The 12,818-nt window shown below is 38.6% G+C and overlaps 3 protein-coding genes across 3 annotated transcripts; 1 reads left to right on the plus strand and 2 right to left on the minus strand.

Annotated features, from left to right (window-relative positions):
- Window positions 1–816: 816 nt before the first annotated feature.
- Window positions 817–2,075, minus strand: LOC128261534 (adult cuticle protein 1). The gene is made up of 2 exons (XM_052995271.1): window positions 1,949–2,075; window positions 817–1,599 (listed from the first exon to the last, which is right to left on the minus strand). Exons 1-2 carry the CDS (start codon window positions 1,952–1,954, stop codon window positions 1,177–1,179), a joined length of 429 nt encoding a protein of 142 aa, XP_052851231.1. The 5' UTR covers window positions 1,955–2,075; the 3' UTR covers window positions 817–1,176.
- A 2,736-nt stretch (window positions 2,076–4,811) lies between these two features.
- Window positions 4,812–6,094, minus strand: LOC128261423 (adult cuticle protein 1). The gene is made up of 2 exons (XM_052995115.1): window positions 5,935–6,094; window positions 4,812–5,788 (listed from the first exon to the last, which is right to left on the minus strand). The coding sequence occupies exons 1-2, from the start codon at window positions 5,938–5,940 to the stop codon at window positions 5,351–5,353; spliced, it is 444 nt and encodes a 147-aa protein (XP_052851075.1). The 5' UTR covers window positions 5,941–6,094; the 3' UTR covers window positions 4,812–5,350.
- Window positions 6,095–8,639: 2,545 nt separating this feature from the next.
- LOC128261627 (ATP synthase subunit g, mitochondrial) lies at window positions 8,640–9,262 on the plus strand. The gene is made up of 2 exons (XM_052995409.1): window positions 8,640–8,800; window positions 8,857–9,262. The coding sequence occupies exons 1-2, from the start codon at window positions 8,641–8,643 to the stop codon at window positions 9,138–9,140; spliced, it is 444 nt and encodes a 147-aa protein (XP_052851369.1). The 5' UTR covers window position 8,640; the 3' UTR covers window positions 9,141–9,262.
- Window positions 9,263–12,818: the final 3,556 nt, after the last annotated feature.

The following is a 12,818-nucleotide window of genomic DNA, read 5'->3' on the forward strand; positions in this document are numbered from 1 at the left end:
ATGCGGCAACCAAATCGAAACAAGAAACATGAGAAACAAGCGCGAGACTGTGTAAACCGCAGCTGAAACTTGATGTGGGAAAACTAAAAAAGGGGGTGGTGAAGAGGAAGGAAAATCACGCAACTGTTTGATTCTGCTAAAAGAAATCGAAAGATATAGGGGGGAAAAACAAGTGTGAGAGGCAGCGGCTGATTTCATTTGATTTGTGGCTGTATTTTGCGCTGAACGCAGTTGGAGACTTTGCGCATGCGCATGAACTTGACATTTCAGCTTTCGATTCAATTGCGTCGCTCCAATCACACCTTATAATGTCTGGATGAGGGGGAAATCTATGCAAATAGCATGTGACAATTTGAGGCAATGAATCAATCAAATGTATTAAGAGGCGTAACAAAGCTGCGATAATGGTTTTAGGAGCCAACGGACTGTGTATACTAATTGACTGTAGTTGCCGGGAATATATCACTCACGGGTTATTTTGAAGCCATTAAGCTGTATAATTTGAACTCGTTTTAGTGGAGTACAATTATGTTGTCAAATGATCTATTACTAGCATAAACAAGTTCAGCTTGATAGATATAAATATATTATTTTTTATAGTTGGTTTAGAAATAGTAGTATAATTTTATTTGATATAATATGCTTTTGTTAAAGTAAGATTAAGATTACTTACTCACAAAAGTTAGGAAGAAACAAAGTTTTAAATCAAAATTAATTTACCAAATAGACAAATTTGTAAACTGTTGATAGAATAATCAAGTTATAAATTTCAAATCAACACTCATACATTTCCCCCCAAAAGAATCCTTTTATATATTAGTTACATTTTCTTTATTGGCAACATGTTCAAACATTTTCTAACAGAATGCATTCGGCAGGAATGCTTGGAAAATGTATGCTAGATAAATAGGTAAGCGTGAGAAAGAGGCAACCACAAAAGTGGTCGTGTGCTTAGGTCGAAAGAGAATTTTGATGGCTCAGTTTTTGGGACAGGTGTGGAAAGTTCCTGTTCAGGTGCTAAGTGCGAGTACCCTGTCTATATATGTCTATATATATATACAATGTATTTACAAAACAGTGGTGAATGGGGTTTCCCATCGATGGCAGTTTCCATGGTAGTGGCAGGGGGGGTCCGATCAGCGAGAGGTTATAGCTATAGCTCCTATAGCTTCCTCCTTACAGAGTTCCGGGTGCGGGAGCGGCGTTAATGGAGGCCACCGACTGGACGTGTCCGGCCAGAGGAGCGGTGTGGATGGCTCCACGGGTCTGGGCAGTGTAAACACCCTCATGGGCCACTGGGGCCACGACGACGGCCGGAGCATGGGCGGCCACTACGGCGGGAGCGGCGGCATGAACGGCCACGGCAGCCGGGGCATGGACCGCTGCCGGCGGCCAGGAAGCCACGTTCACGGCGGCGGGCCAGTGGGCGGCGGGAACGGCCCAGGGAGAGGCGGGAACGGCCCAGGGAGAGGCCACCACAGCGGGTCCCGAGACGGCGGTGTAGGAGAGTCCATGGCCAGCCACCTGGGACAGCAGGGGGATCACAGACGACTGCACGCCCATGGCGAGGGCCAAGGTGAAGACAACGGCGACGGCGAACTGTGATGAGAATAAAATTTTACAATTTATTTAATTAGTTAGGCTTACTTTAACTTAAAATCCTTTTACTTAATATTTTCCTGCAATGGATAATTATACAATAGCTGGCAAGCTTGAAGACTTACAAATTTTTTTTTTAGAATACTAAAATGTATTCAAGCACTTGATTTAAATTTGAATTTTTATATACGGCTTTATTTGGTTTCAGCTCGCTTCTTTTAATATTATAGTTTTTGATGAAATTTTTTTGAAATTCAATACTGATCTAGGATTGTTTTAAGCTCAATCCAGTATTGTTATTGCTTAAGCTTAGGTTTTAGAATCAGGATAAATCCCTTTGATAACTCACTTTCATGGTGCTTGTGATTGTGGGTTTTGGGTTGCGCTCTGTTTGAACTCTTGTTCTGAACTGATCTGTCAACGGTGCTGCTGGCCAGTTTTATACCCCACAGCTGACCACATCAGCTTTGGAAAACCGCTACGTCGGAGGGTTCATGAAAGTGAGAGTTCACACACCATGACACGGTGGACATTGCTGACACTGCTCCGCATGCATATGATCAGAGCTAATGACATGCCTCGGATCTGAGCGAATCGGATCGGTAGTGATCGATCTATCGGTTGTGAGATCAAACGGCTACGTTGTACGACTTTAAACAGTCGATGTTGAAGAACTAGTTCTACAGCTACTTTGCTATTATTATTATTATTTTAATTGTTTAAAATTTTTTATAAAAATTGCGAAAGGAATTAAAAGATCAGTTAGATTCAAAATGCTAATAGATACCATGCATAAAAAAACAATAATTATTTAAAATCCCTTAAAATTAAGCCAATAATCGAAAATAATATAATCTAGCAAAAAATTTAAAATAAATTAAATAATGTTTGAAAAAAGTAGAATAAATAATAAATTTACTTTCATTTTCATAAAAAAAACTATTAGCGGTAACTTACCTGCAAAACAATTCAGATCAGCAAACGCAAATATTAGCATATCCTGCTACCTTTTGTAATAATTTATTTTAAGTCAAGTTCAAATTGTCATAGACAAATACATTAAAAATATTAATGGCACATTCGTTATCATATGACATCGATTATTATGAAATCATAATTTAGAACAAAGCCCAACAAACCACCCACAATGAACTAAATCATTGGCGAACCACCATATCCACACCACTCACAACCTGCACCGCCCCAGAAATGCATTCTCGGTGAGTGTGTTTTCCATCTCCGTGGCCATGTGGGTCTGGGTCCAACTGTCTGAGTGAGTGGCCCAACCCACTTTTAAGCTGCAGTTCCGGTAAATTGATTTTCACTCCATCACACCGCCACTTTAATTACTTAATTGTTGTTTGTGCGCGATTAGCATTTCAGTATGATTTATAACACGATTCTAATTATGGAGCGATTGGTATCCTGTATAAGGCCGGCTAATAACTGATTTATGTGAATTAAGGGTTAATACTATGCCAGGAAACTCCCACTTAAGCGATTGATATTGAAATATATTTATATTATAAATTAAAAAGCTAGTAGTTCCATGGTCAGAACAAACCACCAATCATTTATACGATTTTATGCAATAAAAAATTTGTACTTAGGCTTTTAAGATTACAGTATGCAATAAAGTATTTATATCAAGGCATTTATGATAGCAAATACAGCTTAAATTAAATAGAACTAAATTTTTTTACATGTCAAGATCAATAACTTTTTTATTCGAGGTATAAAATGTACATAATATTTTTTTATTATTTCCTAGACATTTTAGCACAGGATATATTATATCGTTATGTATTTATTAATACACTGGCAAGAGTTTTAATCCACAGAATTGGAAATTAAACATTGCAAAAAGCTAGTTCAACTGTATCTGCGTTTCCAGGCCTTTTTCCTAATTTTTCCACCTCCGATTACCTAATGGATTCGACATTGCGCAACATTTACCTGGCTGAAACTGTTCGGTAGTGTGGGTGTCAATCGCCTGGAACAGCCTGCATAAATTTATTGCAAACCCATTAGGTGCAGCAATTAAATCCAAATTTAGTGCAAATGCAGCCCAGCAAAGACAATTCAATTATGCCGAAAAAGCCTTACAAAGGGGGAAAAACTGGTTTCGGTGCCAGTGTGGGTGAGATCGATTGACTCTAGGCAAAAACTCTTGGCAGACACCAAAATAAGTTCAAGTTGAATTCTTGCGATGCGATGATAATCTGTAATTAGCGGCTGCTATAATTTACTTTGTGCGGCAATTATATACAATAGGTGTACCAAAAGCCCAGGTGCTGACTAAATACGAATCTTGGTCTATGTGCGATCTGTAATTAGCGCTAAGCGTTTGCATAATTAAGCATACGCCCTGTGCACCCAATACGTTCATATGAGCTGGGTATGTTCCAATTAACTCGATCTAATGACCAATGGCCCCTAACTTGACTACCGTTCAGCAGTGGCTGATATTATTGCCAAGCAAATTAGGACTGCCACTATAATAATACACACTTAAAAACAAAGACACATTTGATCTAGACATTCTTGGTAGATATGGAATCAATTGATCAATTTGTCGGCTTCTCAAGGTCGAGCAGGTGCAACAGAAGACTCAAGGTTATAATTAACTAATTAACTAATATGGAGCTTATGATTTAGTTGAATTTAATTTGAGTTTAAAAGTGATTCAATGCTTTGTCTTGGCAATTTCAAGGGTCTCTGCAGTGTTTTTAAAGAAAACTAACTAAGTTTTATATTGCAAATTTATAAACCTTTTTAAGGTAAGTGTGAAATGAGTATTCTCTTAAGCCTATTTGAATTTTGTATTAAAAGAACCTTTAAGTAATGTTTTGAATACTTTTAATTCGATTAAATTCAATTTAAATTTTAAAATTAAGGTTTTCTTAACTAAGAAATAGTTAAAATATTATGGAACATTACACAAAATGGTTTAAAAGTGTTTTTAACTTAACAGCATATCAAGATCAATTTAAAAGTCGAAATTTAGCTTCAGACTTTAAAGCATTTATAATTAGTAACAATTATTTAGGTGAAAGTAATGTAAGTAAGGTAAGTAAAATAAATAAAAATTTCAAGTTTCTAAGATATTGATATAATTTATAATAAGTCTATATTAAATTTAAAATCTCTACAGAAGTTTCTAGAGAATTTGCCACTAAGTTCACCCCCATATTTGAAAAAAACACCATAGGTAATTCGTATAAAAAACGCTGATTGAGTTTATTTATAACGCTTTCGTCAATCTTTACATTGTTGCATATTACTAGAGTACAATGGGATATTTACAGGTTGACAAGGCATATCTAAGGACGATATGCCAGACAGTAAAAGATATAGAAAGATATAGTGACAGGGGAAGAGTAGAGAAAGATAGTAGACAGGATAGCAGATGGGAAGCATTTGAAGAGTTCTCAAATAATAAAATTAACATGCTGTCATTTGTTGGTTTGTTGTAGTTGTTGTAATTGCTGTTGGACTTATATATTTGCTGAGTGCGTTGGGAAATGTCCAGGGGATATGGACATGGACCCAAGATCAGGATCGTGTTCGTATCGGGGGGGACTAAGAGCGGTGTGCTTAACAATAAGTGTACAGAGAGTGAGAGATGGGTGTTTATCCGGCTGGAGTCATGGGGGAGTCGCTGAAGCAGTTGGAGATCAGTGATACTGCCATCCATCCGCTCCGTTTGGCATCGGTTGGGTATAGTTTTTTGTCAGGAGGCAATCGCGACTTACAGAGTTCCCGGGGCGGGGGCAACGTTGACGGAGGTGGCGGAGTTGATGTGTCCGGCCAAAGGAGCGGTGTGGATGGCACCACGGGTCTTGGCCACATAGACGCCCTCATGGCCATGGCCGGCGGCCAGACCAGGTCCCTGGGCCAGGTTGATTCCGGGAACGGCAGCACCATGCCATCCGGCACCGGTCAGACCCCAAGGAGCGGCTCCGGCATGGACGGCAACGGCGGCAGGACCTCCCCAGTGGGCGCCGTTCCAGCCGTTGTTCCAGGCGCCGTTCCAGGCACCGTTCCAGGCACCATTCCAGGCACCGTTCCACAGGCCAGGTCCGCCATGGGCCACGGGGCTCACGTAGGACACACCAGGAGCGATCTGGGCCCACGAGGCATGAGCTCCAGCAAGGGCGCACACAAACATGACTACGGCAACGGCGAACTGGAAAACGGTAGAAGGATTTCGATTACTCACAGGATTCTATGGGTAAGTCCTGTAGAACATTTTGATAAAATTTTGCAAATATTCAAAAATATCTTTTGAAAATCCGAAAACTTTTTCAAAACACTCCTGCTCGATATCCTCACCTTCATGTTGGTTTTTTGGGGTGGGTTTTGAAGTTGGGTTGTTGAAGGAGAAGTACTAGTGTTGAATACTCAGCGAACGAGTTGATTCTGATTTCGACTACCAAATTGTGGCAACTTTTATACGAAAAGCGCGGTGCGGACTTTGCTTGCTTTTCCAATTCCGAAACCGAAACCGAAACCTGCCCCCCAAGTCAAGAAAATATATATCAAAATGCACCAGAGAGGCGAATGGCGTGAGAGACTCTGCTCTAGAGACGCCGACGCCCAAGTCTCGGGCAGAATTGGAGTACCCAGTTCGGTAGATGTAGATCCGCTCCGGGTTTTGGCCTTTCACTGCCCAGCTGCTCGAAGATCTCTGCCTTGGGTGTCGCTTCCCGGTCCCGCTCCTGCCCCCCCCCTCCCCCTTCTCACCCCCGCTCACATGACCAGCAACCCCCCAAGCCACGAAAAGGGGGCGGCGGGCGTCAATGATTGCGCAAATTACCACAGTCTAACTTCTATAACTCAATACCGATAAGCAAACACCAGTTACCAATAGGCATCATAAAACATTAAATTGGTTTATGTAAAAATATAAACAAAAAACAACAAAGAAAAATTTTGCTTACAAATAATAAACATAATTGAGAACTGGAATTGGCTCATAAAAATTAAAAAAACTGAATGTAATAATATATGGTATAGTTGGCTTATAAATAATTAATTAAGCTTAATTTCAAATTTTCGTATCATGCGTTTTGTCTCCTAAATGTCAATTTTTTGGTAATATTTAAAAATTATTTTTGTGTCATCTCCATGAATAGTATAAATACTTAAAGTTTTATAAAAAAAAATGTTTATTGTCAAAATTCGCGTTTTAGGAGCTCGACTGTATAAACAAGAATTTACAGCCGAGGGTGAAACACAAACACACATAAGCATAGATATTGAACCGACACAATCGGTTGGTCCAATCAGTGGCCTGAAAATTGCCACAAACACCAAATTATATTGATAAAGCACAAACACATTTAAAAAGTCATAAGCATTGCAGCCCAAAGCATTCAATTTGCAATGGCACAGACCAAAGTTTTTGCTGCATTAGCTTTCAGAATTCTTGGTTGCAATTATATTTTCCATTGGTATTAGTGTTTCGTTTGCAGCTTTGGGGCATGGAATTTCTGTAAAGTAAAGTAATGTAAAGTCGCGTGCCTACACTGAAATAACAATTACTTTGCCCCAAGGCGGACTTAGAACTTAGCCTCTGCAATGACTTAATCAATGCAATAAAATTATTGAGGCTTAAAATGCCAAAAGACTAGCCAACCGTTAAAACCCTTTTGGTAATCGACTGTGGTTTTATCACTTCACATTTTTAAGAGCTATTTAAAAAGGAAATTTCCTTAAAAATGGGATTAAAAAAATAACAACATAAATAGTTTGAAAACTTTTCATAAAATGTATAAAACTTTATTCCGCAGCAAATAAATACGTTATTTATTTCAAAATCTTTCTAAATACGCCATTCTACATTTTATTTATGTTTACGTCAGCAAGTTCGTGATTTTCAGTCGCAAATTCCAGAATACTGGAATTTTTCGCAGTGTTTTAAAATAAACAATTAGCCTCTGCAGCTTTGCCTCGTTTTCGCTGCCCGCTGCTCCGCCAAAAATAGGAAGGCAATTCTCGTATTGCGGCGGGGCAACGCCCAAGAATAAATATAATCAAAGGCTGTCAGCATTGGCAAACAATAAAAATGCAAAATAGCAAAACGAATTGTTGGACTACATTTCCATGTTTGGGGCACTCAACTTAAAACCCCCAGCCAATTGCAGCAGGCTCAACTTGAAATTGTCATGGGCATGCAGATCAAAAATCGAACTGGCCACGTTTTTTAAGACGTGGGTCAGGGTGTCAAATGTGGCCAAATGTGAGACTGAAACCATTTAGTGGACAGCTGCAGCGAAAAATATATGCGATCCATTAATCACATCCAATATGATTATGCATAGGGCACCGTAACGGGTCTTAGTGGAATGTCATACACTCGTCCAACTGGCGCAATTAGATCGACTGTGCGAAAAAACCAGAGCAATTTTCATTTGAAGAACGAGCCCTTCACCTCGGTTCCATTAGAGCTTCATTAACAAACCAGCTAGCCTAAAATATGCATTATGCCAGCCAATTGAACCACCCAATAACTTATGACGAAACACTCAGCGTTTTATTTCAGCTTTAAGATTTTTATTACGATGACCACCAGACAATGCAGGCCAATTTTTTAGGGCGTGTTGCCTTCTTTCCAATTCTATTTTATACCATTGTTTTGCACTGGCAAGTGGGCGGGGCGCTCTAGTAATAACCATCTTGTCGGTTCGGTAATGATCGGTCAGTTTATCGCCAGCAAATCGCATAATTGGCGCAGATTTTTTCTTCAACCAGGCCGCAATTATGCAAATTTTCTAAACACATTTGCATGGCACTACATCATGCATACAAAAAATATGAAGCCTTCTTTAGCGTAATGATATATTTTTTTTATCTTTATTGTGTTTTCAGATATGACTTTCAATTATTAAAATATTTTTTTTTGTTATGTTGAAATTTGCAGTTGTTTGTCAAATTAGTTTTTGTTTTAACTTGATATGTTATTTATATTAAGACCTTAAATCGTTGAGTGTGTACCAACCTTTTAGTAAGAATATGTTTAATGGTGCAAAGCATCCCATGCTTAAATGTCAAACAATTCTTGACAGCTCGAAGTTTGATAACTTTTTACGACAAGGTTCTGAAGAAAAAATTGTGAAATCTGAAATTTTGTTCTTGTTTTATTTTTTTATTTTAAAAATGAGTCAATTGGTTGTCAAGGCAAAGGCCCTTGCCAATAGTAAGTTTTGCACTCCTAGCTTGGTTAAAATAAAATCAAACTTTTATATTCCACAGAGGTAGTTGTGGCTGCACGTCCGCAGCTCGAGGAATTCTGGAAATATGCCAAGGTGGAGCTATCGCCCCCAATGCCCGCCGATTTCCAGAAGCTGAAAAAGACCGCAGAGACCGCCAAGAATGCCTCCAAGAAGGATGTGAAGGGGCAGCTGAAGAAGTCCGGAATTGGCCAGGTCACCGTCAGCGAGGCCTGGCTAAATGTTCTGGTCACCGTGGAGGTGATTACCTGGTTCTACATGGGCGAGGTCATCGGTCGCCGTCACTTTGTCGGCTACAAGGTCTAAAAGAAACTGATCCAATATATTCTCTTATGTTTTTGCGTTGTATGTTAATACCTCTATGCATACATATATTTTCGCTGACCAGGTGCGCTGAATAAAGACGCATTATCTGCAATAAAATAATGGGTGTAGCTGGTTATATTATAAGCCTATCCTATCCTATCAACAGAATGTCTTTTTTAGGAACCTCTTTTGGGTTTCTGATTTTTAATGACTTTCAGTTATTCGTAAATATTTGCATACATAAATTTTCTATGACCAGGTGCACAGCATGAAAACTCCCACTCCGTCGTTTACTACTGCCACGCCCTGAATTCCGGAGAACCATTGGCCCGGCATGAGCAAAGCGCTCAATTGAGATCTGCAATCCGCTGAGCTGGCATTGATCTTGGGCATATAGCTCTGATTCTGATTCCACCGCTGCGAGTCGAGTGCGCAGGCGTCCGAGCGGCAAAGCGTTATGTTTCTAAGGCGGTGCGACAGCGGACACGGGCTACAGTCCGGCCAAGTGGCATAAATCAGATTGACGCTGTGGCAGTTGCACAACCCAAACAAAACATTGGCAACGGACGTGTGTGCCCCACCAACTTGCCAAGTCGAAGGTACAGTTAAACTCGTTAAATTTAACATTCGCATGTGGGAAATATATTTAATATCTATAATATTGTTTTATTACAAAATAATAGGTATATTTAATATCTATAATATTGTTTATTACAAAATAATAGGTATATATTTAATATAATCATTTCTTATTTATGGCAGGGTTAAGTTCTCCATTTACTTTGAAATAAATATGTTCTGAGTTTCATAGAACTAAAACTTTTTTTTTGCTTTTTTTATTAAACCAAATTTTTTTTTTTCCAAATTGTTTATTTAATTTCGTTTCTGTCTAGTTCCAATGAAAATAAAAAATACACAAATAAAACACCAAAATATAGAAAAATAACTTTTATTTATTTTCTAAGATGATATCAAAATAATCTTGATTAGAAATTTTAAATGATACTTTAATATATTTCTATTTTGAGAGTTATTATTGCCTATTATAAAGCATTCAGATACTTCAGATCGAACTATGTACTCAATTTAGTAATCTAATGAATTAAAATAATTGTTTTTGTTAATGTCAATTTTGTATGTATCCTTAACAAACCAAACTATAAATTTTAGACTGTGATTAGTTTTATAAACTAACAAACACTAATAAACACTGAAAGTGTTAAAATAATTGGTTTCTTTAATGTTCATTTCCATGTTTTTTAAGTTTATTTGTTCGACTGTAAATCGAATTTACCGCTTGTCCCAATTTTAATGGCATTTTAACAACAAAGCCTGCCTGCAAGCACCGGCCTTTGTTGCAATCTCACCGCTGGATTGCATCATGCTAAGGCCGCAGACTAGGCTATATGGTGGGTCCTTATCACAACTCCCCGACTGACAACGCCCACTTTTGACTAGACGAATGCGAAATCCGTATTAAAATCGCATAAACAGAATGAAACTAATTGTGTAGAGGTGAAGGAGGAAGGCAGTCGATGGAGGGGATATCAATGTTAGCCACGCTTGAATTCAATTTGGCGGCTGCCGATTGTTGCAACTTGTAACTGGCAACTTGGAAGTGGCAACGAGGTGGAGACCCAGTGGGGTGGGCCTTTTGCCGGGCCAACGAATTTGGTTTTCAGCATTTGGTAACCAGCATTTCCACCCACACCGCCAACACCTCCTGCTTGCTGCTCATTATTTAATTTGATTCTGATACTCTACGTGTGAAATAAACACCTGCGGTTCACTTGGCACACCTGTAAATTGTATTAATATTGAAAAAATAGTTGCCAAAATCAATGGTTGTTAGAACAAGAAATATAAGTATTAAATGTAGTTTTAAAAAACTGATATATAATCCAGATCTTTGAAAATAATTTGTTTTCATTTAAGTACTTATAACAATATTTTGAGCTCTTAACCTTTTAAAAATTGACGAAATAACTATACTGCATGTGAATTTCCCAAGTTAAAGTACGATGGTAAGATCATCAACACGTCGACCAAGACACATTTTATTAATTTTAATTGTTGCTCGAACTAAATTAATTTAACTAGCCCATGCAAGCAATCACACTTGGACTCTGGCAAGGAATTTTCGAGTGGGCGGCCTCCAAAAGGCTGTATTTTTTTTGGAACTTGGAACTGATGATGCAATTGCAATCGTAACGTAATCAATTGGTCAAGTATTCCCCAGCAACCGTTAGTTGGCGATCAAGATCTGTGGGCAATTAATCCAATTACAATTAGTATGCTAAGCGGTCGCTTATTGGTCATTTGCTGAGGGTAATAATTAACCACTTTTGTGGCCGCGATTGTCACTACACAACTGTCACAACTAACACAGAGCTTTGCCATACAATTGTTGCTAATTCAACGAGTTCTATATGTGGCTGGTTAGTGTGTTTATGACGTTAGCAAGTGGCTGGCGGAATGTCTGGATTGTGGGCCCCTTTTTTTCCTTATTTTTCCATCCAGCTGCTGCCATGAAAAATCAAAACAACAAAAATCTAAACGAGTGTGTGCAACAAGTTTGTTTGCCGCTCATGCAACCCGCTAGATACTTGTCGCTCACTCGGCGGCGAATATTTGGCTACAGGTTGCCAGCCGTACTATATTTAGGCCACCAACCAGTTGTGGGTGCGGATAAGAAAGCTGTGCCGTTGGGCCATTACGAAATCTAGTCAGCTATGGAACGATTTTTTGTTTGTTGTCTAGCGCTGAAAATCGACTGCCAGTGTCCACAAGAAAACGCCTCGTTCAGATCTGTTCTGGCGAATGAATCACTCTACCGCAAAACTGATTCGATCCTTCGCTGGAACACTGACCTTATTCAATAACTCATCGCCCACACGAAAGTGGAAGGCTAAGATGATGTAATCGTTGCATGCACTTAACAAAATATATTTGTATATGAACTAAAAACATATACAAATATATATTTTTTTAATTTTATTCATTTAAAAGTCTTTGAAATGTATAACATATTTTACACATGTTTACTAAACCTATTAAATCTATGAATTAAGTTAAATTAAAACATTTCTAAGAAAACAAAAGTTCTTTAAAAAAATAATGCATATTTTAAGTTTGTTCGAAAGGTTTTACTATTATATGTCTGCAAAACCAATTTTCGTAACAAGCAAAAGAAAAAAACCAAAAAAACATAATAAATAAATAAAAACATTTATATACACCCAACTAAAGTACAAGATTAAAGACCCTGATATTTAAAAAAAAATATCTAAATGCACTTGTAATTTGTATTTCAGCGATCTCGAAGCCAAAAACCAAACTGCCTTCGCCTTGCCATGAAAAGTGCGAATTGCGTAGACCAGAAATAAATGAAAATCCATTGCAGTGGGCCAAGTTGAACTCGATTCTGCGTGGAAACCAGAAACTGCAAAGTGCGTCGAGGTGCACTGAACCCGTTCGAAGCAGGAAGCCGCAAAGTGCGTAAACTTGAACTTGCTGTGTTTTCTGCTGAAAAGCGGCTGGCGCTTGGGCCAAGTTGCATTCAGTGGCTGCGTCATGCGTTTGTGGATTTGCGTGCACGCAGCCACCGATCGAGTTAAATAACACTGGTAAATAAAGAAAACAAAAAGTGAATGGCTGTGGCTAGATTTATGGCCAATT

This window comes from Drosophila gunungcola, unplaced genomic scaffold (genome assembly GCF_025200985.1).
Source record: "Drosophila gunungcola strain Sukarami unplaced genomic scaffold, Dgunungcola_SK_2 000001F, whole genome shotgun sequence".
Lineage (NCBI taxonomy): Eukaryota > Metazoa > Arthropoda > Insecta > Diptera > Drosophilidae > Drosophila > Drosophila gunungcola.

What these genes read in the sequence shown, in the direction of transcription:
- LOC128261627 (XM_052995409.1), top strand. Translation starts at nt 8,641, where the DNA reads ATGCTTAAATGTCAAACAATTCTTGACAGCTCGAAGTTTGATAACTTT. An exon ending in GGCAAAGGCCCTTGCCAATA is followed by an intron (nt 8,801 to 8,856) that starts GTAAGTTTTGCA and finishes TATATTCCACAG; the next exon opens with AGGTAGTTGTGGCTGCACGT.